Consider the following 25,159-nt stretch of genomic DNA (forward strand, 5'->3'; position numbering starts at 1 on the left):
CGTTGCCATGGCCTGAAGCCAAAATTTAGGCTGGGGATCGGTAAGTGCCAACAGGCCTCAAGGGCCAAATTCGACGGTAGTCGATGGAAAAAGGCAAAAAACTTACCGGGTTCCGTAAGATGACTAAAAATTTGTCGAAGGGAGACCCCTGAGGGGCAAATTTTCTTAGGAAATTAATTTCCAAATTCCTGTCAGGAACGTGGTTAGAGAGCTCCTTTCACCGCGTGGCAACTGCTGCGCGGAAAAAAGAAGACTGAAGGGAGACCCCTGCTGGCTGCAGGGTCAGTGCCTTGCTGGGCATGCCCAGTAGGGGCCAGTCAAAGTTCTGTTAAACTTTGACAGAAGTTTTCCGTGGTGGGCTCCATCCTCGATGTCACCCATTTGTGAGGACAACCATCCTGCTTGTCCTGTGAGAAAAGCTAGGAGCAGTGTATACCTAAGTAAAAAGGTTGAAAAGTTCAGTTCAGTTACTCGCCTTGGAAAGGTGTTGAGGTAGTGTGATTTGATACCAACAATTGATAATCAAGAGAGCAGTGAGTCACTCTGGCTGACTAACTGAAGTTAGACTGTTTGGATTTCCCAACCCTCCCACCCCTCGCCCACCCACCCCTAGCTCATCCTTTAATTTATAGGCAGGTGCCACTTTCACATAAACAAAAACAACCCAACAAAACCTTATTTGAGAGTTTGATCAGTCCCTTGTAAGCCACTACCAGGCATATAGTGAATTCACTAATACATTTAAAGGACGTTAGACACATTCCTACTCCCATAGCAACCTAAAACTTAACTAGGAACTGAAAAAAATTGAGATGAAGGCAGCAGCCAAGCAGCAAGAGGGGGCTTCCCAGTCTTTTGCATCGAGTGTCACTTGTATGATTTTTTACCTGCCGGTGAGAAGTTGTACATGTGCATGCGATGCAAAGAGCTCCTGGCTCTCAGAGAACAAGTCCGATCTCTGGAGGTTAGAGTGGCAGACCTGGAGGAGCTGAGGCAAACAGAGAGGTATATAGATGAGACCTTCAGGGACATAGTAGCCAAGTCCCAACTTCAGACTGGCAGCCCTGGTGCTGCCTTGGAGGAAGAAGGTCTCATGATTGGAGGGCATCAACCTGGTGCAGCAGGAAAGGATCCTGTAGCAAGCATCACCTGCTCTCCAGGTGATGCATTGTCCTTTCGCACCGAGGATATCTCCCCAAGGCCTATTGCCCAGGAGTCATAGTTGGTGATTCTATTATTAGGAATGTAGACAGCTGGGTGGCTGGTGGGCACGAGGATCGCCTGGTAACATGCCTACCTGGTGCGAAGGTGGCGGACCTCACGCGTCACCTAGATAGGATTTTAGACAGTGCTGGGGAGGAGCCGGCTGTCGTGGTACATGTGGGCACCAATGACATAGGAAAATGTGGGAGGGAGGTTCTGGAAGCCAAATTTAGGCTCTTAGGTAGAAAGCTTAAATCCAGAACCTCCAGGGTAGCATTCTCTGACACGCTCCCAGTTCCTCGCATATGTCACCAGAGGCAGGCAGAGCTCTGGAGTCTCAATGCGTGGATGAGACGATGGTGCAAGGAAGAGGGATTCAGTTTTGTTAGGAACTGGGGAACCTTTTGGGGGAGGGGGGGGGGGGGGGGGAGTCTCTTCCGAAGGGATGGGCTCCATCTTAACCAAGGTGGAACCAGACTGCTGGCGCTAATCTTTAAAAAGGAGATAGAGCAACTTTTAAACTAGAACAAAGGGGAAAGCCGACAATTGCTCAGCAGCGCATGGTTCGGAGAGAGGTATCTTCAAAGGATACTAATGATGCATTAGAATTAGGGCATCTCGACAGTGAGGTTCCAATAAGAAAAGTAGTCCAAGTGCCTGTAACTAAAAACTCACCTAAGCTAAAAAATTCTAACTTATTCCTATCAAATAAAAAGCAGAATGAAAATACAAACAAAAAACAAACTTTGAAATGTTTGTATGCTAATGCCAGAAGTCTAAGAAGTAAGATGGGAGAATTAGAATGTACAGCGGTGAATGATGACATAGACTTAATTGGCATCTCAGAGACATTTATTTATGAGTTTTTATATACCGTCATTAAGTTATTCACCATCATAACAGTTTACAATAGGGCACCTGTATCAAAAAAATATGGGTCGTACATTACATAGGGGGTGCCATTAGTTTTCGGTAACAAAAAAGGCATTTAATTGGGGAATTGAGTGTTTCATGGTAATAAGTCCTGATGGTTGGCTACAGTTAAAAATAGGATGAACTAATTCAGTAAGGAGCATTAAATTAGGCATTCGGTGCCTTAATACGCATATCCTTGATTAATTGCCTGCATCAATTTTCTTTCTTGAAGGCTTGTATGAAAAGCCAGGTTTTGAGATGTGTTTTGAAAAGTTTATGATTGCTCTGGAGTCTAAGGTCAAGGGGCATGGAGTTCCATAATATGGGACATGGTGGAAGGAGGACAACCAATGGGACAGTGCTATACCGGGGTACAAATTATATCGCAATGACAGAGAGGAGCACCCGGGAAGCGGTGTGGCGCTTTATGTTCGGGATGGCATAGAGTCCAACAGGATAAACATCCTGCACGAGACTAAATGCACAATTGAATCTTTATGGGTAGAAATCTCTTGTGTGTCGGGGAAGACTATAGTGATAGGAGTATACTACCATCCACCTGGTCAAGATGGTGAGATGGACAGTGAAATGCTAAGAGAAATTAGGGAAGTTAACCTAATTGGTAGTGCGGTAATAATGGGAGACTTCAATTACCGCAGAATACACGAGTGCAGATAGAAGTTCAATCCTGACAGGACACTCACAACGGGTGTATAAATACTGTTTTTTTAATTCTTCAATATGGCAACTCCACTGATTCATACAAGCAATGGCTTAATGGCGTCCCCCGACACGGTCCCGTGTTTCGCCGCGGGCTGCATCGGGAGGGCTCGCCACCAGGAATTCACAGAAAAGCTGTAAAACATAAGTATACATCAGGACAACAAAACAGGGCTTATAACCGACCATAACATAAAAGTGTACAAAAAGTCATAACATACCTGACAGCAAGTATACTTAAAGGTGACAGGGAGCGCACTACCCTTAATCACTGACAGGTATTTAAAGCTGAATAAGGCACCAAAAACAGGAGAGCAAACCACGTGGGACAAAAAAACCCCGTTCATTGGTTGCCGTTCCTGTGGTGCACCTCAGCAGGAATGCAGACCAACCTATCCTGGTGAATGACAGGCTCTAAGTGAAAGGAACTCTAAGTGAATAGAAACCATTCAATGTCCCGGTTCAAACCCTTAGGAGACACTGAATCTAGAGTGAAAATCCAGCGTTGTTCAATCCGGCCGAGCTGTTCAGCATAGTTACCACCACGGGGCGGCCGTGGAAACACCTCAACCACACTGTACACGAGATCTGAAAGGGTGTGCGATTTTTTTATCCAGTGATCGAGGGGTTCATTCTCTCGCGAATGGCGAATGTTAGAGCAGTGCTCTATAATTCGGGTTTTCACCATGCGAGAGGTTTTCCCAACGTAAATCAGAGGACAGGGACAGGTGATCACATAAATCACTCCAGACGTGGTGCAGTCAGAGTAAGAACGTAACTGAAAAATTTTTTAGAGACTGGATGGGTGAAACTGGTAGAGGGTGACGTATAGGAGCACACTGTGCATCGACCACACGGGTAGTGACCAATCACACTGTCGGAATTCGTTGACACGGGAAAATCAGTATGGATAAGTTTATCACGCAAATTTTTTCCCCTACGAAAGGTGAATCGGAGGGGACCAGGAAACAGAGTGTTCAAAGATAAAGCCTCCCAGTGTCTACGGATCATGGCAGTGATCTGGCGACTAAGGGTAGAGAAGGGTAAAATACAATATAAGCCCTGTTTTGTTGTCCTGATGTATACTTATGTTTTACAGCTTTTCTGTGAATTCCTGGTGGCGAGCCCTCCCGATGCAGCCCGCGGCGAAACATGGGACCGTGTCGGGGGACGCCATTAAGCCATTGCTTGCATGAATCAGTGGAGTTGCCATATTGAAGAATTAAAAAAACAGTATTTATACACCCGTTGTGAGTGTCCTGTCAGGATTGAACTTCTATCTGCACTCGTGTATTCTGCGATATCGCTTTAAGTGCAGTTCTTGCTCATTATGTACTTTTGGTCTTAGACTTCAATTACCCCAATATTGACTGGGTAAATGTATCATTGGGACACGCTAGAGAGACAACGTTCCTGGATGGAATAAATGACAGCTTTATGGAGCAATTGGTTCAGGATCAGACGAGAGAGGGAGCAAGTTTAGATCTAATTCTCAGTGGAGCACAGGATTTGGTGAGAGAGGTAACGGTGGTGGGGCCGCTTGGCAATAGTGATCATAATATGATCAAATTTGAATTAAATGACTGGAAGAGGAACAGTATGCAAATCCACAGCTCTCGTGCTAAACGTTCAATAGGGAAACTTTGATAAAATAAGAAAAATAGTTAGAAAAAAAACTGAAAGGAGCAGCTACAAAGGTAAAAAGTGTGCAAGAGGCGTGGTCATTGTTAAAAAAATATCATCCTAGAAGCACAGTCCAGATGTATTCCACACATTAAGAAAGGTGGAAAGAAGGCAAAATGATTACCAGCATGGTTAAAAGGGGAGGTGAAAGAAGCTATTTTAGCCAAAAGATCTTCATTAAAAAATTGGAAGAAGAATCCAACAGAAGAAAATAGGCTAATGCATAAACGTTGGCAAGTTAAATGTAAAGCCTTGAAAAGACAGGATAAGAGAATTTGAAAATAAGTTGGCCGTAGAGGCAAAAACTCACAGTAAAAATGTTTTAAAAATATATCCGAAGCAGAAAGCCTGTGAGGGAGTCAGTTGGACCGTTAGATGATCGAGGGGTTAAAGGGGCACTTAGAGAAGATAAGGCCATCACAGAAACATTAAATTATTTCTTTGCTTCGGTGTTTACTGAAGAGGATGTTGGGGAGGTACCCGTACTGGAGAAGGTTTTCATGGGTAATGATTCAGATGGACTGAATCAAATCATGGTGAACCTAGAAGATGTGGTAGACCTGACTGACAAACTGAAGAGTAGTAAATCACCTGGACCAGATGGTATACACCCCAGAGTTCTGAAGGAACTAAAAAATGAAATTTCAGACCTATTAGTAAAAATTTGTAACCTATCATTAAAATCATCCATTGTACCTGAAGACTGGAGGATAGCTAATATAACCCCAATATTTAAAAAGGGCTCCAGAGACAATCCAGGAAACTACAGACTGGTTAGCCTGACTTCAGTGCCAGCAAAAATAGTGGAAAGTGTTCTAAATATCAAAATCACAGAACATATAGAAAGACATGGGCAAGTCTTGCCTCACAAATCTGCTTCACTTTTTTGAAGGAGTTAATAAACATGTGGATAAAGGTGAACCGGTAGATGTAGTATACTTGGATTTTCAGAAGATGTTTGACAAAGTTCCTCATGAGAGGCTTCTAGGAAAAGTAAAAAGTCATGGGATAGGTGGAGATGTCCTTTCGTGGATTGCAAACTGGCTAAAAGACAGGAAACAGAGAGTAGGATTAAATGGACAATTTTCTCAGTGGAAGGGAGTGGGCAGTAGAGTGCCTCAGGGATCTGTATTGGGACCCTTACTTTTCAATATATTTATAAATGATCTGGAAACAAATACAATGAGTGAGATAATCAGATTTGCAGATGATATAAAATTGTTCAGAGTATTTAAATCACAAGCAGATTGTGATAAATTGCAGGAAGAGCTTGTGAGACTGGAAAATTGGGCATCCAAATGGCAGATGAAATTTAATGTGGATAAGTGCAAGGTGATGCATATAGGGAAAAATAACCCATGCTATAAATTACACAATGTTGGGTTCCATATTAGGTGCTACAACCCAAGAAAGAGATCTAGGCATCATAGTGGATAACACACTATGAATTTAGCACGTGGCACATTTAAAACTAATCTGAGAACGTTTTTTTACTCAATGCACAATTAAACTCTGGAATTTGTTGCCAGAGGATGTGGTTAGTGCAGTTAGTATAGCTGTGTTTAAAAAAGGATTGGATAAGTTCTTGGAGGAGACGTCCATTACCTGCTATTAATTAAGTTGACTTAGAAAATAGCCACTGCTATTACTAGCAACTAGGGATGTGAATCGTTTTTAGATTAAAATTATCATCTGATAATTTTAAAATAGTCTTAAATCGTTAAAGATCACGATACAATAGGAATTCTAACGATTTATCGTTAAAAAATTTTAATCGGGTTAGTGCGCACTAACAGAAAATGATACAAATTGACACTTTTCAGGTCAGTTAAGGTCAGTTTAGGAATGAATATGTATTCCTAATGGCTGGCTGCCCTCTTATTTATTGATGTTACCAAGGTTCCCACTGAGGTGATGGTTGGGGGGTTGGGAAATGGAAACGGTTGGTAGCTTGACAAAAAAAGTAATGTGATCAGTCAATGTGACTAGAACTTGTGCCCTATCCCTGATACCAGGGGTGTTGTGATCTTCCTGCACGCAGTGCCCTATCCCTGATACCGGGGGTGTTGTGATCTTCCTGCACTCAGTGCCATATCCCTGATACCGGGAGTGTTGTGATCTTCCTGCACGCAGTGCCCTAACCCGGATACCGGGGGTGTTATCTTCCTGCACTGAGCAGGGATACGGCACTGCATTCAGGAAGATCACAACACCCCTGGTATCAGGGATATGGCACTGAGTGCAGGAAGATCACAACACCCCCGGTATCAGGGATAGGGCACTGCGTGCAGGAAGATCACAACACCCCTGGTATCAGGGATATATACACGGGGGTGTATATATCCCCACATGAAGCGTAGCAACTCAGTAATCTTCCTTGCAAAAGCTGTTATGGAAATGTGTACTGACGCTCAGTGAAAAGTGAAACAGGATTCCCCTGACCGATTGGATAGTAGCTGGAGACCGCCAGCATTCCCAACCGGAAGGCGTTGACACCTGGTAGAATGTATGCTCTTATAGAAATAGATGACATGGCTTACCTTGCATCGGTGAAACCCATGTACACAGGCAGCTGGGCGGGATGCTGAGTCCATCTGTCTACACTAAGGAAAAGGAGATTATCAGGTAGTAATCTCAACATTTCCTGGCGTGTAGCCAGATGGACTCAGAACGAATGGGATGTACAAAAGCTTTACTCCCAGCCTGGGCGGGAGGCTGCCTGAGGACCATGCAATACCGCCCTCGCAAATGCTGAGTCCTCCCTGGCCTGGACATCCAGACGGTAGAATCTGGAGAAGGTATGGAGGGAGGACCATGTCGCCGCTTTACAGATTTATGCAGGCGACAGCATCCTGGATTCAGCCCAAGACGCCACTTGTGCTCTGGTAGAATGAGCCTTGACTTGCAGAGGCGGAGCCTTCCCGGCCTCCACGTAAGCTGCTCTCATAACTTCTTTAATCCAGCGGTCGACGGTGGGCCGCGAGGCCGCTTCACCTTGCTTCCTCCCGCTGTGCAGGACGAACAGATGGTCCGTCTTTCGTAGTTCTTGTGCCACTTCCAGATATCTGGGCAGCAATCTGCCAATGTCGAGATGGCGTAATAAACGCCCTTCTTCAGATTTCTTCAAACCCGCCGTGGTAGGCAAGGATATGGTTTGGTTAAGATGAAACTGTGAAACCACTTTAGGTAGAAAGGAGGGAACCATACGAAGATGGATAGCCTCAGGAGTGATTCTGAGAAAGGGATCACGGCAGGACAGTGCTTGTAGCTCTGAGATGCGGCGTGCCGAACAGACCGCCAATAGGAACACCATCTTCAAGGTTAGAGAACGGAGAGACAATCCCCGAAGGGGTCTGAAGGTGGATCCCACGAGGAAATCCAAAACAAGATTGAGGTTCCATAAGGGCACAGGCCACTTTAGTGGCGGACGAATATGCTTGACTCCTTGCAGGAAGCGAGAAACATCTGGGTGCTTGGCGATGGTCTTGCCATCCCTCCTGGGACCATAGCAAGACAGCGCAGCCACCTGAACCTTGATGGAGCTGAGGAAGAGACCCTTCTGAAGTCCATCCTGCAGGAAATCCAACACAATAGGGATTGTGGTCGCATGTGGATTGGTGCCGTGAGTGTCGCACCATGCTTCAAATACTCTCCATATGCGAACGTAGGTGAGGGACGTGGAAAACTTGTGAGCTTGGAGGAGTGTAGCAATCACAGGCTCCGAGTAACCTCTTTTCTTCAGTCTAGCCCTCTCAATGGCCAGACCGTAAGAGAGAATTGAGCTGGATCCCCGTGGAGGATGGGACCTTGATGTAGAAGGTCCCAGAGAGGAGGCAGGGGAAGAGGCTCCCCTGCCAGTAGTCTTCTCATGTCTGCGTACCAGGGTCTTCTTGGCCAGTCTGGTGCCACTAGAAGAACTAGGCCCCGGTGTTTCTGAATCCTGTGGATGATGGCGCCCAGCAGCGGCCACGGAGGAAAGGCGTATAGCAGAGTCCCTGGAGGCCACGGCTGGACCAGGGCATCGATTCCGTGCGAGAACGGGTCACGCTTGCGGCTGAAGTAGCTGGGTACTTGAGCATTGGACTTGTCCGCCAGTAAATCCATGTCCGGAATCCCCCAGTGATCCACAATCATCTGGAAGGCTGTGGGTGACAGCTGCCACTCTCCCGGATTTAGGCTCTCTCTGCTGAGGAAGTATGCTGTGGTATTGTCCTTCCCAGCAATGTGGACGGCGGAGATGTCCCGAAGATTCGCCTCTGCCCAAGTCATCAGTGGGGCGATCTCCAGAGATACTTGACGGCTTCTGGTTCCGCCCTGACGGTTGATGTATGCCACCATGGTGGCGTTGTCTGACACTCTGACTGCTCTGTTCTGCAGTCTGTGAGCAAATCGAAGGCATGCCAATCGGACTGCCCGGGCATCTAGACTATTGATGTTCCACGTTGACTCTTCTCTGTTCTACCGCCCTTGCGTGGTGAGTTCTTCGCAGTGTGCTCCCCAGCCGCTCAGGCTGGCATCTGTGGTGAGCAAGGTCCATGTGGGTGAGGACATCTTCGACCCCCTGCTCATGTGGTTGGACTGCAACCACCACCGCAACTGGGTCCGCACCCTGGCTGGTAGAGGAAGGTGCATGGAATAGTCCCGTAGACGGGGGCTCCAGCGAGAGAGCAGGGAATGTTGGAGAGGTCTCATATGGGCCCTCGCCCAAGGCACCACTTCCAGGGTGGATGCCATGAGACCAAGAACCTGCAGATAATCCCAGGCTATGGGCCGACTGGCTCCCATCAAATACTGGATACGCTGCTGAAGCTTCAACTTTCTCTTGGTAGTGAGACTGACTGTGTCTGCCCGGGTGTCGAACTGTACTCCCAGGTATTCCAGTGATTGGGAAGGCTGTAGGCAGCTCTTGCCGAGGTTGATTACCCAGCCCAAGCTTTCCAGAAGGGCTATTACTCTGTCGGTTGTCCGAAGGCTCTCCTCTCGAGATTTCGCCCAGATCAGCCAGTCGTCTAGGTAGGGATGGACCAGAATCCCTTCCCGCCTGAGTGCCGCTGCTACCACTACTACCACCTTGGTGAATGTCCGTGGCGACGTGGCCAACCCGAAGGGCAGAGTCCGAAACTGGAAGTGGCGGCCTAGAACCTTGAAGCGTAGGTAGTGCTGATGATCCGGATGGATCGGGATATGCAGGTATGCCTCTGACAGGTCTAATGCCGTGAGGAACTCTCCTGGCTGTACTGCAGCCTTGACGGAGCGCAAAGTCTCCATGCGAAACCTCGGTACTCGTAAGTATCGATTGACTGACTTGAGGTCCAGCACAGGCCGAAAAGTGCCCCCTTTCTTGGGTACCATGAAATAAATGGAATAGTGTCCAGAATTCACTTCCCAGGCAGGTACTGGGATGATGGCTTTCAGGGACAGGAGTCTCGCCAGGGTAGCTTCCAATGCTGCCTTCTTGTGTATGGGACATGAAGATTCCACAAACTTGTCTGGAGGGAGATGATGAAAATCCAGATAATAACCCTCCCGGATAACGGCGAGGACCCACTGGTCCGACGTGATTTCGACCCATCTGGGGTAGAAGAGGGTTAACCTGCCCCCTATGGCTCCGTCCCCCAGATGAATCGGCGAATTCTCATTGTGAGGCGCGGCTGGGACCCGAGCCTGGACCAGCCCCCCTCTTGCGCTGCTTGGTCCGAAAGGACTGATTCCTGGCCGGAGGACATGGTGCCTGGTAGCGACCCCTGTAAGGAACAAAGCGCTGGGAACTCCTGCCCTTGGAGGGCCTTGGAAAGGCGCGCTGGCCCCTTCTGAACCGATCTTCCCGCAGCCTGGGCACTGGAGAGGCACCCCATGTACTGGCCAGTTTATCAAGGTCGCTGCCAAATAGGAAGGAGCCCTTAAAGGGCAATCTGGTGAGGCGTGTCTTGGAAGGCGCATCAGCTGACCATCTCCGGATCCAGAGCTGCCTCCTGGCAGCTATGGAGGATGAGATCCTCTTAGCTGTAGCCCGGACCAGGTCAGATGCAGCATCCGTGAGGAACGAAAGAGCGGACTCCATGTCTGCCGCTGGAGCGTTGTTTCTAACCTGTGACAAACAGGCACGCGTCACCACTGTGCAGCAGGTCACGATCCGCAAAGATAGAGCTGCCACCTCAAAGGTCTGTTTCAGAATGGCGTCCAGGCGCCGGTCATGAGGCTCCCTGAGGGCCGTCCCCCCTTCAACTGGAATGGTAGTGCGCTTGACCACCGCGCTAATCAAGGCGTCCACCTGAGGGCACGCCAACAGGTCCTGGATAGCCGGTGCCAATGGGTACATGCTCTTCAGAGCCCGACCCCCTTTGAAGGAAGCTGCTGGTGCCGCCCATTCTAAATCTATCAATTGTTGTGCCGCTTGCAAGAATGGAAAATGGCGGGCTGTAGGACGAAGACCTTCCAGCAGGGGGTTCTGCGCAGAAGGTACCGAAGCGCTGGGCCCTGTAATATCCAATTCCGCCAGACACTGAGACACCAGGTCGGAGAGATCCTCTTTAGGGAAGAACCGCCTCATGGTTCTATATGGCTCAGTCCCTGGGGGAAGGTCCCCCTCGTCCGGGAGTTCGGACTCGTCCTGTGAGACCTCCTGGTCTGATTGATCCGGACTGTCCAGCGGGAAGTCCTGCTCGCGATAAGGGCGTGAGGGTCCAGGAACAGGAGCCGCAGGAGCCGCCACCGCAGCAGCAGCCGCAGCAGCCGCCGCAGTCGCAGCCACCGCAGGAACAACAGGAACCGCAGGGCCTGGACGGGAAGCCATTTGCATCTGTACGAAAGTATGAATCCCCTTAAAGAGATCCACCCAGGAAATTGAAGCAGCCTCTAATCGCCGGGGTACAAGCTCCCCCGGGATTCCTGATTGGTCGAGACTGCCCCCTAACTCCGGGGTAGCCCCTGGGGAACTGTCAATAAATCATGGCTGAGACCGGTCCTGGCCTGAGGGTCCCACGGCCTCCTCACATTGGGCACATAGGGAGCCTGGCTCTTCACTGCGCGTGGCTCTAAGCTGGCATGCAGAGCAGAGGCCAAGGGCTTTAATGCCTGAGGCAGGCGGCGCCGCCGCTGAAGACGCTGCTGCATTCTGATCCATCGAAAATTATGCGCTGAATGCGTAATACAACAAGCGCGCAAGAATAATAATATGCGGCAGCAATAGGCGCTTAATACTATAGGCGCACAATACAGCACAATAGGCGCTCAGGAAGAATAAGAAGCAACAGTCCAACCGTATGCAATATGCACTCAGCCAGATGCAGTTAGCAATACACGCTCAATGGCATTTAATAGGCTCTCAGCAATATGCGGTTAGCAATACACGCTCAATGGCAGGCAATATGCTCTCAGCAATAAGCGGGTAGCGATAGGCGCCCAATAGCATTCAATAGGCTTTCAGCAATATACGTTTAGCAATATACGCTCAATGGCAGGCAATATGCTCTCAGCAAGAAGCGGTTAGCAATATACGCTCAATGGCATTCAATAGGCTTTCAGCAATAAGTGGTCAGCAATACACTCTCAATAGCATTCAATATGCTCTCAGCAATAGGCGGTCAGCAATACCCGCTCAGTGGCAGCCAATAAGTAGCATATGCTCACAGAAATAAGGCAATATACGCACAAGGAGGAATAGAGCCGCGCCTATTACGGGCGCTCATACCTGAACAAGGCCCCAAAAATGGCGCCCTCCACGGCGTGCCACGCCGCCGATCCTCTGTCCCTCGGAGACCAGAAAGAAGAGATGTACGCCTTACCTGATCTTCGGCGCTTCCCGGCTGGAACCTGGGCGGTCTCCGGCTGCGGGGGGAGAGGGCAAGTACCTTCACCGCCGCGTTTGAGGATATGCACCCGCTGCCTCGTCCACGCCGGGACAGAGGCGCCTCGAAAGCCTCACCTGAACCTCGCCCGGGGGCTGTGTCCCTGCCGCGATTCGGCCGGACCGAGGACTTCCACCTCCGGGGGACCACGGGAATCACCCTGGGAAGCTCAACTGGGGGAGTGACCTTCAGGTATCACCGCAGGAGCGCGGGGCTCGATTTTCTTCTATATTTTGCAAAAAGGAAAAAGTAGAATCTAGAAGTATAAGAAAGAGAAAAATTAAAGTAGTCTTGGAAAGCACGCTCAACTAGCGTGCAGGCACTCCAAACTGCTTTGGAGACGGAAATTACTGAGTTGCTACGCTTCCTGTGGGGATATATACACCCCCGTGCTGACGTCAGATCCGTCTCCAACTGCTAGCACGCAGATACTATCCCATTCGTTCTGAGTCCATCTGGCTACACGCCAGGAAAAGGTCTATTATTGGTTGTCCCCAACGTTGAAATATCCTGGTCGCTACTAAGGGATCCAGGGACCATTCATGAGGTTGGAATTGACGACTGAGGCGATCTGCAACTACGTTGTGAATACCCGCTAGATAAGTGGCCTGGAGAAACATGGAATGTGTCAGGGCCCAGTCCCAAATCTGTGCGGCTTCTTGACAAAGGAGATACAAGCCCGTACCGCCCTGTTTGTTCAGGTACCACATGGCGACTGTGTTGTCATTTGAATCAGGACAGTCTTGTGTGAAAGGCAGTCCTTGAACACATGTAGAGCATAACATATAGCTCGAAGTTCCAGGAAATTGATTTGAAAAAGTTGCTTCGAGTTTTGTCCAAGTACCCTGGCTTTGGAGATTGTCTATGTGAGCTCCCCAACCTAAGATGGATGCATCTGTAGTTTGAGTTGTCTGTGGAACTGGTTGTTGGAAGGGTAGCCTTTGTGCAAGTTGTTCCTGTTTACCCACCAGAGGAGAGGTGAATGTAGCTGTTGGGTTATTTGAATTGGAGACGACAGCGGTTGAATTGCTTGTATCCATTGTGATCTCAATGTCCATTGGGATATTCTCATGGCTAGTCTGGCCATAGGGGGTAACATGAACAGTAGAGGCCATGTGACCTAGCAGAGTTAGAAATTGATGAGCTGTTGCTTGTTTTTGCGAGCGTAGCGAGTTTGCTAATAAGGAGGGTATTTCTGCCCGATCCTCAGGTAGGAAGGCTCGTGATAGTATGGTGTTCAAGTCTGCTCCTATGAATTGTAGTAGGTGAGACGGGATGAGATGGGACTTTTGGTAATTGATGAGAAACCCCATCGAGTGGAGTAGATTGATTGCTCGTCTGAGCTCGTCTGAGCTCGTCTGAGCTCGTCTGAGCTCCTTGTTGAGACTGACTTCTGATGAGCCAGTCGTCTGGGTAGGGAAAACCATGTACACTTTCCTTGTGTAATTGTGCTGCTACCACTGCTAGGCATTTTGTGAATACTCTGGGTGCTGAGGCAAGTCCGAATGGTAGAACCCTGTATTGGAAATGCTGTTGACCCACCAGGAAACGCAGATACTTGCGATGAGGAGGGAAGATTGGAAAGTGAGCGTGTCTTGTAGATCCAGAGAACAAAGCCAGTCTCTTGTTTGAAGAAGGGGAAGCATGGTACCTAAAGAGACCATCCTGAATTTTTCTTTCTGTAGAAATTTGTTGAGATTTCTGAGGTCTAGGATGGGGCGTAGGCCTCCTGTTTTCTTTGGAATGAGGAAATAACGGGAGTAGAATCTCCTGCCCTGCTGAGGCCGGGGTATCATTTCTACAGCTCTGGCTCTCAGAAGGGTGGATAATTCTGCTTGCAAAAGAGTAATGTGGTTTTTGTTTATCCAAAGAGACTTTGGAGAGTCTTTTGGAATGGATAGGAAATTGAGTTGATAACCTCATGATATTTTGGAGAGTACCCATTGGTCTGTTATCTGTAACCAATGGTTGCAATAGAAGGAGACTCGACCTCCTTCTGGTACATTTGGGTTGGGATTGCGAAGATGGCTTCTGTTCTCTGACGTTGTCTCAAAAATCCTGCAGCTGGGCCTGTCTGCAGTGGCGATTGAAGCCTAGCAGTTCTAGGTTGCCTGGGCTAGGATCTTTGCTGTGGTCGGGAAGATCTACCTCTAGGTGCTGGTGGGTAATACCTTCTTGGCCTGTAGTATGGCTTTCTGGTATCCTTTCTTGGTTAATGGCGGGATGCTGAAGAAGAAGAGTCTTGTGGGACAGCAGATAACTGATGCAGTGTCTCTGTATGCTCTAAGTTGGGCTACTGCGTCCCGAACCTTTGACCCCAAAAAGGTTGTCACCCACGCAGGGTAAGTCTATCAATTTATCCTGTACCTCAGGCCTGAGGTCAGAGGCTTTTAACCAGGCCCAACGGCGTGCACTGATCCCCGAAGCTGCAACCCTAGAAGAAGTTTCGAAGCTGTCGAATGCAGCACGAACCTCATGTTTTCCAGCTTCTAGTCCTTTATGGACATAAGTTTCTACCTACCCCACTTGTTTCTCCTCTTGTTCCATTACGAATTACGCTCTACTTCCTCCTGCTCTTCATTTTCTAGTTACAGTTTCACGTTTTTGCTCCCTTTCCCCGGCCCCGTTTTATGTACTCCGTTTTCCTAGCTTTCAGTTGCAATGTAAACCGGTATGATGTTTGTTTACTAATGTCGGTATATAAAAGCCCCAAATAAAATAAATAAATAAATAGCCTGAGCTGCATCTTGGTATTGTTGAGGTAGGGAATCAGTGAGCTCCTGCATTTGTTTCCATAGATTTCTCTGGTATTGTGTCATATAGAGTTGGTAAGACGCTATCCTGGAGTTAAGCATTGCTCCTTGGAAGACTTTCCTTCCTAGAGAGTCTAGGAATTGATGATCCTTCCCTAGTGGTGTAGACAAATGAGGTCGTACTCTTTTAGATTTTTTCTGAGCCGACTCTACCACTACTGACTGGTGTGGTAGTTGAGCCCTTTGATAACCAGGGATATGCTGTACGAGATATGTGGTGTCCATTCTCCTATTGACTGGTGGGACTGAACATGGATGTTCCCACAATCTATGTTGTAACTACCAGGACCTCATGGATAGGAATGGCTAGGACTTCCTTGGGGGGGGGGGGGGGGAGGGGATCCACAAATTGAAGAGCTTCTAATGTTTGCTGCCTTGTATCCTCCTCAGACACTAATTTAAAAGGGATTGTGTCTGCCATATCTTATGAAGGTGGTGAAGGATAAGTCTTCTGGTGGGGACTTTTTTCTTCCTTCAGGAGGAAATGGTTCAGACATAAAACTCTCCGATGATAAATCTGTGTTTCTATCCTCCCAGGAGTCATATGGTACTTGTTTGGAAGGAGAAGTAGGAGAAGACCTCTGTGGTACTGATGGAACCACTGATCTGAAAAAGTCCTGAAGGTCCTGGATGAGGTTCAGAGTGGGAACTGACCAAAAGCATCTCCTATACCTGCTGGCTTAGTAGGAATAGGCTGCGATGGTAAAGCACCGATGAGTACATCGAGTTTTTCCATAAGCGGTTGAAAAATCGAAGTATATTGTTGTATTGGAGTCCCCGGTACTGGCATTGGAAAGGGCATCGGGGATGGTATCGGTGCTGGTCCCGGCATCTGTGCTTTTCCTGTCTTCGGGAATGGTCCCGGCATCGGTGCGGGCACCGGCATAGACAATGGTGTCTGCTTTGACGAGGGTATCTGCATTGGAGTCGTCATCGGTGTCGATGGTTGGTAGTCCTGGAGCGCTTCTTGCACTGCCTGGCAGATGAATCCGCTCAGTTAATCCGTTATAGCTGATGCAGGCAGAGCAGCTATACATGGTGGCAGTGAAGGTGTCATCGGCTCTACCACAGGGCCCTGTGATGGCTCAATGTCCGGCACCTCTAGAGGTGGGGAACACCTTGGTGTAGAAGGCCTCGGTGACTCTTGAAAACGAGGACGCTTGGCTCCAGGCTGCTCCGGTGATAACAGGGCCTCTGGAATCGAAGAATGTTGATGCCGATGTTTTATACGATGTTCAGTGGCTTTTTCAAGCCCAGATGTTGACTTCGTAGATGCCTCAGACGGGTTCAGTGACGATCAGTCTCCCGAGCCCTCCAGTCGACACTTTAATAACCAGCTTTTTCGACGCTCCGGCCGGGGATGAATGGGTGGACGTCGACGTAGAAGGTAATAGCTGGATGTGGAAAAGGTGTTCCATCTTTTCCTGACGTGCTTTTCAACCTTTAGCAGTCATTTCCGCACATTTTGGGCACGACAAAACGTCATGGGATTGTCCCAAACAAAGTACACTCAAGGTGTGGATCAGTAATCGACATGGTTCGATTACATTTAGGACATTTTTTAAAATCTGTGGCCATGATAACAGAGACAGCCGTTGATGGTTATCTGACTAAAATTTTTGTGAACTCAAATAGAGTCGGAAACAAAAATTCTACTCACCGGTCGGTGGTTGAAGAGAGACCCTGATGTGGAGATGAGAAAAGAGATTTTTTAATCTGTTTTTTTTTTAGACAGAGTTGTGTGAGAAATTCACACAGAGCTCCTGCTCCGCAATGCTAACTGCAGCACTGAAAAACGAAGACTGAAGAAAACCCCTGTGGCTCGAGGGATCATGGCATGCTGGGCATGCTCTGTGGGCTCACATATGGGTGATTAGCAAGCTAGAGGCTGAGTCATTGTCCATGAAGTTAGCCGGGATGTTATTGAGGAAATGAGTCAGCCGAAGATCACAGCAGAATGGTTGTAGAAGGAGTTGGGATTAAACTGGAAACAAGTTCTTTAAGACAGATTGTCCATAGGCTGAATCTTGTCGTCCTTGTTTATCCAGACAGTAATGAGCTGCAAAGGTGTGAAGAGAACTCCATGTTGCTGCTTTACATATGTCAATGATTGGCACTGAACGAAAATGTGCTACTGAAGTTGACATTGCTCGTACTGAATGTGCTTTTACTCGCCCTTGAAGAGGAAGGCCTGCTTCTTCATAGCAAAATTGTATGCAATCTGCTAACCAGTTGGATAGAGTATGTTTGCCCACTGCTTTACCTGGCTTATTTGGATCGTAAGAAACAAAAAGTTGATTGGATTTTCTGAGGGATGCAGTGCGATTTAAATAAAAAGATAATGCACGTTTACAGTCCAAAGTGTGTAAAGCTCTTTCCCCTTGGTGAGAGTGAGGCCTTGGAAAGAATGTGGGTAGAACTATGGTTTGATTTAAGTGGAATTCCGTAACTACCTTAGGAAGGAATTTTGGGTGTGTACGGAGAACCACTCTGTCATGTAGAAACTTTGTATAAGGTTCATATGTGACAAGTGCTTGTAACTCACTAACTCTTCTAGCTGATGTAATGGCTATAAGGAAGATAGTATTCCATGTGAGAAATTTGAGATCACAAGAATGTATGGGTTCGAAAGGAGAACACATTAATGCTGTTAAAACCAGATTCAGATCCCATTCTGTGACTGGAGGCCAAATTGGTGGTTTAAGGTGAGTTAGACCTCTCATAAACCTACTGACAAGAAGTTGTGTAGATATAGGTGCATCTCCCAGTTTGTTATGATAAGCTGAGATTGCACTCAAATGTACTCTGATAGATGAAGTCTGAAGACCAGAGTTTGAAAGATGGTATAAATAGTCTAAAAGAGAAGTAGTGGGGCAAGTGAAAGGATCAATATGGTTCTGTCTGCACCATAGAGTGAACCTCTTCCATGTGGAAGGTTTGCGTGAAGCTATAAGCACTTGAGAAACATTTGTGGACAGATTGAGTGGTTGTAAGATTAAGCTTTCAACATACATGCCATCAGGGATAGGGACTGAAGGTTGGGATGGCGCAACCGACCCTGATCCTGAGTTATGAGATTGGGAGCTACTCCCAGGTGTATTGGATCCCTGACTGAAAGGTCTAGCAGTGTGGGAAACCATACTTGTCGAGGCCAGTATAGGGCTATGAGTACCATGGTTCCCTTGTCTTGCTGTAGTTTCACTAGAGTTTTCGTTATTTATTTATTTAGTTAGTGATTTTTTATATACCGCGGCACGTTAACAACATCACCTCGGTTTACAATAAACAAAAATTAGCAACAAGCTTTACAGACAATATGAAATAATGTGAACAAATTATATATCAATTAAGAACAAAATTAATACAAAGAACGATTAAACTAATGATAATAATATTCCATAATAATAATATAATAATATTATAAGCGGTATTGGAGGATATGTATATAGTAGGCCTGAGTTCCAAGGGCGAGCAAAAGCGTCCTTGGCTGGCTGGTTCTTCTGTTTGTGTAGAGAACAGAAGTTGTCCATTTTGTGATTCAGATGTGACGCAAAGAGGTCTGTTTGTTGTCCCCAACGTTGGAATATCTTGATCGCTGAGGGATTCAGGGACCATTCGTGTGGTTGGAACTGACGACTGAGTCGATCTGCTAGCACATTTTGAATTCCTGCTAGATAAGTGGCCTGTAGGAACATTGAGTGGTTCAAGGCCCAGCCCCAAATTTGTGCAGCTTCTTGACAAAGGAGATACGAGCCCGTACCTCCCTGTTTGTTGATGTACCACATAGCTACTGTATTGTCTGTTTGGATCAGAACAGTCTTGTGTGAAAGGCAGTCCTTGAACGCATGAAGCGCATAACGTATAGCTCGAAGTTCCAGAAAATTGATCTGATATGTGGCTTCGAGTTTTGTCCAAGTTCCTTGAGTTTGAAGAGAGTTTATGTGGGCTCCCCACCCCAAGGTGGATGCATCTGTAGTTAATGTTATCTGAGGGACTGGTTTCTGGAAGGGTAGGCCCTTGCGTAAATTGTGCTTGGTTGTCCACCATCGTAGTGATGAGCGTAGTTGGTGGGTTACTTGGATTGGATAGTGTAATGGCTGAATGGCTTGGATCCATTGTGATCGTAGAGTCCATTGGGTTACTCTTATGGCGAGACGTGCCATAGGAGTGACTTGAACTGTTGAGGCCATGTGGCCTAGTAAGGTAAGGAACTGATGGGCTGTCGCTTGTTGTTGTAAGGAAATTGAGTGTGCCAACAGGGACAGTGTGTCTGCACGATCTTCTGGTAGAAAAGCCTGTGCAATGTCTGTATTTAATTCTGCTCCTATGAATTGGAGTAGATGAGGATTCATGTGGGATTTCTGATAATTGATGAGGAATCCCAGTCTGTGAAGTATAGCTATTGTGCGATTCAGTGAAGTTATTGCTCCTTGTTGTGATTGACTTTTGATGAGCCAATCGTCGAGATAAGGAAATGTGCTTCTTGTATTATCTTTACAATGTGCTCCTGTCGACTTTTCCCTCTTCCGCCCCCGGTTGAGGAACAGTCGTTCCCTGTAAATAGTTATCCAGTTTCCATTTGTTCATGTTTTTTCTCTTGTTTACATCGTTTACTGTTCTATGTAATGGCACTGCCAAAAAGTTTTATGTAATGACACTGCCAAAAAGTTTTAAGTTATCTGTAAACAGACACGATGTGCAAACGGTTGTCGTTATATAAAAACCAATAAATAAGGAAAGACATGAACACCTTGTTTGTGTAAGTGTGCTGCTATCACTGCCAGGCATTTGGTGAATACTCTGGGAGCTGAAGCCAGGCCGAATGGTAACACTCGGTATTGGAAATGCTGATGACCTACTGTGAATCGCAGATACTTGCGATGAGGCGGGAATATAGGAATGTGTGATTAAGCATCTTGAAGATCCAGAGAACAAAGCCAATCTCCCTTGTGTAGAAGTGGAAGCATGGTGCCTAGAGAAACCATCCTGAACTTTTCTTTTTTTAAGAATTTGTTGAGATTTCTGAGATCTAGACTGGGACGTAGGCCTCCGCTTTTCTTTGGAATGAGGAAATACCGGGAATAGAATCCTCTGCCCTTCTGCGTGGTACTTGTTCCACAGCTCTTGATTGCAGAAGAGCGGATAATTCTGTTTGTAATTGAAGTATGTGATTTTGATTGAGGTGGGAATAATGTGGTGGAAACTCCTGAGGGAGTGATGTGAAGTCGAGGCGGTAGCCTTGATGGATTATCGAAAGGACCCAATGATCGGATGTTATTGATGTCCACTCCTTGTAGAAATGGGATATTCTTCCTCCAACTGGCAAGGTGGTTTGGGGATTGGAATATAGGCCTTGTTCTCTGAATTTCATTTCAAAAACCCGAGGCAGGTCCTGTTTGAGGAGGTGGTTGGGGCCTCACAGACCGCTGTTGTCTTTGTTGAGGTCTTTGTTGAGACCTTGGAGGTCTTGGCCTAGAAGTGGGAGGATAGTGCCTTTTTGGTCTGTAGAAAGGACATTTTGTCTCCCTACGTGGTGGTCTGCGACTGGTGTGCGTTGCAGGGTCATGAGGTAGCATGGAGAGTTGCTTTAGAGTCTCCGAGTGCTCTCGAAGCTGAGCCAAGGCGTCCTGAACTTTGGTGCCAAATAAATTATCTCCCTGTCAGGGAAGGTCCACCAGTTTGTCCTGGACTTCTGGCCTTAGATCAGAGGCCTTTAGCCAGGCCCACCTTCTGGCATTAATGCCTGATGCTGCTGTTCTTGAAGATGTTTCAAAAGCATCATAGGCGGCTCTGACCTTGTGCTTTCCTGCGTCTAAGCCTTTTTGAATTATGTTTTGTGCTGCCTCTTGGTGTTGTTGAGGCAGAGAAGGTACAAATTCTTCAATCTGTTTCCAGAGATTTCTCTGGTGTTGAGTCATGTAAAGTTGGTATGCTGAAATCTTTGAGTTTAGCATGGCTCCTTGATAGATTTTTCTCCCCATCTGATCTAAAAACCTATGGTCCTTCCCTGGAGGGATTGAGGCATGGGTTCTGGTCCTGCGAGATTTCTTTTGTGCAGATTCAACTACAAGGGAATTGTGAGGAAGTTGAGTTCTCATATCCTGGTGCAGATTGTACGAGATAGGTAGAATCTACCCTTTTATTAACAGCAGGAGTTGTGCAGGGGTGTTCCCAAATCCTCTGCTGGAGTTGTAGTAGCACTTCATGGATAGGGATGGCCAGATTGTGCTTAGGGGGATCTACAAACTGTAGAATTTCTAGTGTCTGTTCCCTCTCATCTTTTTCAGCTTGTAGTTGAAAAGGTATGGACTCTGACATCTCCTGGATGAAGGAGAAAAATGAAAGGTCCTCTGGAGGTGACTGTTTCTTGGACTGAGGTGGAGAGGGATCAGACGTAAAGTCTTCTGATGAGGGCTCATATGCGGTGTCCGACCAGGTATCAGAAGTTGGTGTAGGCTTCCCAGAAGGGCCCTGTAATGGATCTTGTGGGTCAGGTGAAGTTTCCGGTTCCTCCTCTTCTTGCCCTAGCATAATAGGCAAGGAAGCCAGAAGGTCTTGATATCTTTTTGTGAGAAGGCTGTGCAATGCTGCTTCAGAGCTAGAAGTGTCTGGAGCTGCAGTAGAAGGTTTTGGTAAAGAATGTTTGAATTTCCCCGATGACTTTTGCATGGAAGTGGTTTTCCTTTGCAAAGGAGGTTTGGATGGTGCCATTGTATAGAGAGACATCGACTGTGTAGCAGATGGCATCGATGTCATAAAGGAAAACATCGAGATAGGAATCATCGATGTTATAGGCCGGGTTGGCATCGAAGGCATCGAGAAAGGTAAAGGCACCGATGGTATCGATGGGATTAATGCCTGAACAGGCTCCGTCATCGATGTTGTCATCTGCATTGAGGTAGACATCAGCGGAATTGAAGGCATCGAAGATACCGCTAGCATCGGCGAAGTTGCCGGCATCGGCTGTGAAGCCGGTATCAAAGAAACTTCTGTCATCGGCGATCCCGCCGGCATCAACATGGGTGTCTGCATTGGCGATGGCGCCGGAATTTGTTGTTTTAAGGCATCGGTGACAATTTGCTTGATTAACGTAGTCAAGTCAGGAATCGAAGTCGATGACTGCGGTAAGGTTGACGGTATCGATGCCGGAACTGAGGGAACGGAAGTCACCATAGGTGAAGACGATTTATGCTTCTTAGCGATCGGTTCATCCGGCGGTGGAAGCAGTGGGATAGAACGCTTATGCTTCGATCTCGGTTCAGATACAGACCTTGTCTATGAAGTAGAGGGTGTTGAAGAGGCATCGCCCGAACCCTCTGGAAGTCGTTTTTTGAGAAGAATCTTCTTAGTAAGGCCTACCAGAGATGATTTTGTGGAAGTTGTCGGTGAAGGCCCCGATTGGATTTGAAAAATCTGTGCCATTTTTTCTTGGCGGAGTTTTCTGCCTTTTGCAGTCATCTCCTGGTATTCTGGACAGGAAGCGATGTCATGCTGTCCTCCAAGGCACCGAACGCATTCTATATGGGGGTCCGATATGGACATCGTTCGGTTACAGGCTGGGCACTTTTTGAAGCCTGATGCCATTGTGAATCGATGGCCGTCGATGGAAAATGCTAAATTTTTATAGCGGAAACGAATTTCTTTGTCACCGTCCGGTGACAATCACTGTGAGACCCCAAATGGGGCAAAAATATGAAAGAAAAGATTGACTTTTTTTAGTCAACTTGTGAGGAAAACCTCACAGGGCTCCTGTGACCGCGATGTCAATGGCAGCACGGAAAAACGAAGACTGAAGTGAGACCCCTGTGGCAGGGAATATCATGGCATGCCGGGCATGCTCAGTAGCCCCAGGCTGCCAGTCAAAAGCTTCTAGAAACTTTGCCAGAAGTTTTCCCGCATTAGGGCTCCGTGAGTGACGTCACCCATATGTGAGGACTAGCATCCTGCTTGTCCTTGGATAAAGATGCTTAATAGGTTTGTTTTGCACATACCTTGACAAGAATAAACCTAATTCCTAAACCAGGGTATATTGGGAATGATCTCAATCTCTCAAATTTACTGCTTATGATCTTCTTAATACTTGCATTGAGCCAAAGAGAGAATATTCTTTTGCATTTCATAGGATGTAACATATATAAGCAATATATGAAGGTGCTCCTGAAGGTCTTTTTAATCAGGCCATGGCATCCAATGCAATCAGAACTATCTTTCTGCTACATTTTCTGGGTCTCTGATTACATTCCTATGTACTTGAGGATCTTCTCTCTCGCCATACATTCTACAGAATGGTACAGATACCAAGTGCCTGGCTGTGTGGTGTTTGATAATCAAATGGTAGCCCAAACAGGGTACAGGAGATATCCTATCACAGAAGGGAAGATATTCTGTGGATTATTTTGAAAAAGAGAACTGCCACTTACATTTAAACTATAATCTATAGACCTCTAGCAAGGGAGAAAAGCTGGACAGAGATTTAATCAAACACATATGTAAGACAGTGAAGGGGGAGGTGCTGCTGGTGGGAGATTTTACTCTGCTGAATCTGTAGAAATGGTTAGAAATAGTAAGATCCTGAACTCCATTCATTGGGTGTTCTTCTCAGGAAAATGTTAACAGTACCTATAGAGGAGGAAACAATACTGGACTTGGTAAATACAAATGAGGAAAGTGTTTTTAATTTTCAAGGTAAGTGGTCACCTGAGCTCCAGTGATCATTAGACATTGTGGATTCATTTAAGAGTGAAGGCAAAGATGGACCACAGAAAGATAAGAGCCCAGTTTTTTCCACTGCCAGATTTTATCTTGTTTCCCCAATTCTAGCTGAAGACAAACCCTAGTTAGGGAGTCTCACTTACACAACTGCTGATATACTTGTTTTCAAAGAAAACAAAATTGCTTACCTGTAACAGATGTTCTCTGAAGGCAAATCACTAGTCACACAAACCCACTCACCTCCTCTTTGAGAGTTTCTCTCTCCATTTTTAGCTTGACTAATTGGAAACAGAAGAAGCTGCAAGGGCACTACACACTGGCATCTCACACATGCCCAAAGTCTTCTAGTATATACCAGGAAGGAATTTCCATTCAGGGCATACACAGTCATATGATCCACTTGTGCAATTGGTTTTCTGCTTGCCATTAATGAAAGCTAAGTGTGTGTGTGTACACATACACATGGCACCAGGACAAGGAAAAGAATGGACACAAACTATACCTGTACAGATAATGTTCTATTTCTTGAACTTCTGGTATGAGCTCTTCTTTATTAGAAATAATTCGAGGTTGAAATTTTCGATCTTGGTAATCATACAGTATCACAATCAACAGGCTGGTTCTATCCTCTGTCTGAAACAGTGAAACATATGCAGAAGAATGTATAAATATTATAGCCACCCCAACATTTGATACCAATATAAAGATCCTGTAACAAACTAAGAAGGTATTTTCAACAGCAATACATTTATATAATAAGGAATACAGTATTTTGAGTGCTTCCTGAATCAATAGCCCTAGTAACTTACCTTGAATAGCAGGAACGGCAAGTCATCCTATTGCAAATAGGACCCGGAGAAGTCACACAAAGACCAGAGTTTTGAACTTCAAGAAAACAGACTTTGTAGAAATGGGGAAATATCTGAGGCAGAATTTGAAGACTGGGAGAAAATGGGAGAGGTTGAACAACAGTGGGCCAAACTAAAAGGAGCAATTATAAAAGCAACAAATGTATATGTTAGAAAAGTAAACAAAAGTAAGAGAAATAAGAAACCAATCTGGTTCACAAAGGAGGTGGCTGATGTAATAAAAGCAAAAGAAGCAGCATTTAAGAAATATAAAGGACCCAAAATGTGGAACACAGGGAGGATTATCTGGCAAAACTGAGGAAGACAAAAAAAAGTAATCAAGAAAGCAAAAAGTCAAGCGGAGGAAAGGATTGCCAAGGAGATAAAGCAAGGTGACAAAACATTTTTCACATAACAG

General features: G+C 46.5%; 1 protein-coding gene across 2 annotated transcripts in view; it reads right to left on the bottom strand.

Annotated features, from left to right (window-relative positions):
• NSUN7 (NOP2/Sun RNA methyltransferase family member 7) overlaps nt 1-25,159 on the bottom strand; it is a 298,057-nt gene that overhangs the window by 204,716 nt on the left and 68,182 nt on the right. For both annotated transcript variants that reach the window (XM_029588977.1, XM_029588986.1), the window contains exon 4: nt 24,396-24,526. In XM_029588977.1, the coding sequence (XP_029444837.1) occupies nt 24,396-24,526 (131 nt within the window). The remainder of the gene's footprint in view (nt 1-24,395; nt 24,527-25,159) is intronic.

Source organism: Rhinatrema bivittatum, chromosome 1 (genome assembly GCF_901001135.1).
Source record: "Rhinatrema bivittatum chromosome 1, aRhiBiv1.1, whole genome shotgun sequence".
Classification (NCBI taxonomy): Eukaryota; Metazoa; Chordata; class Amphibia; order Gymnophiona; family Rhinatrematidae; genus Rhinatrema; species Rhinatrema bivittatum.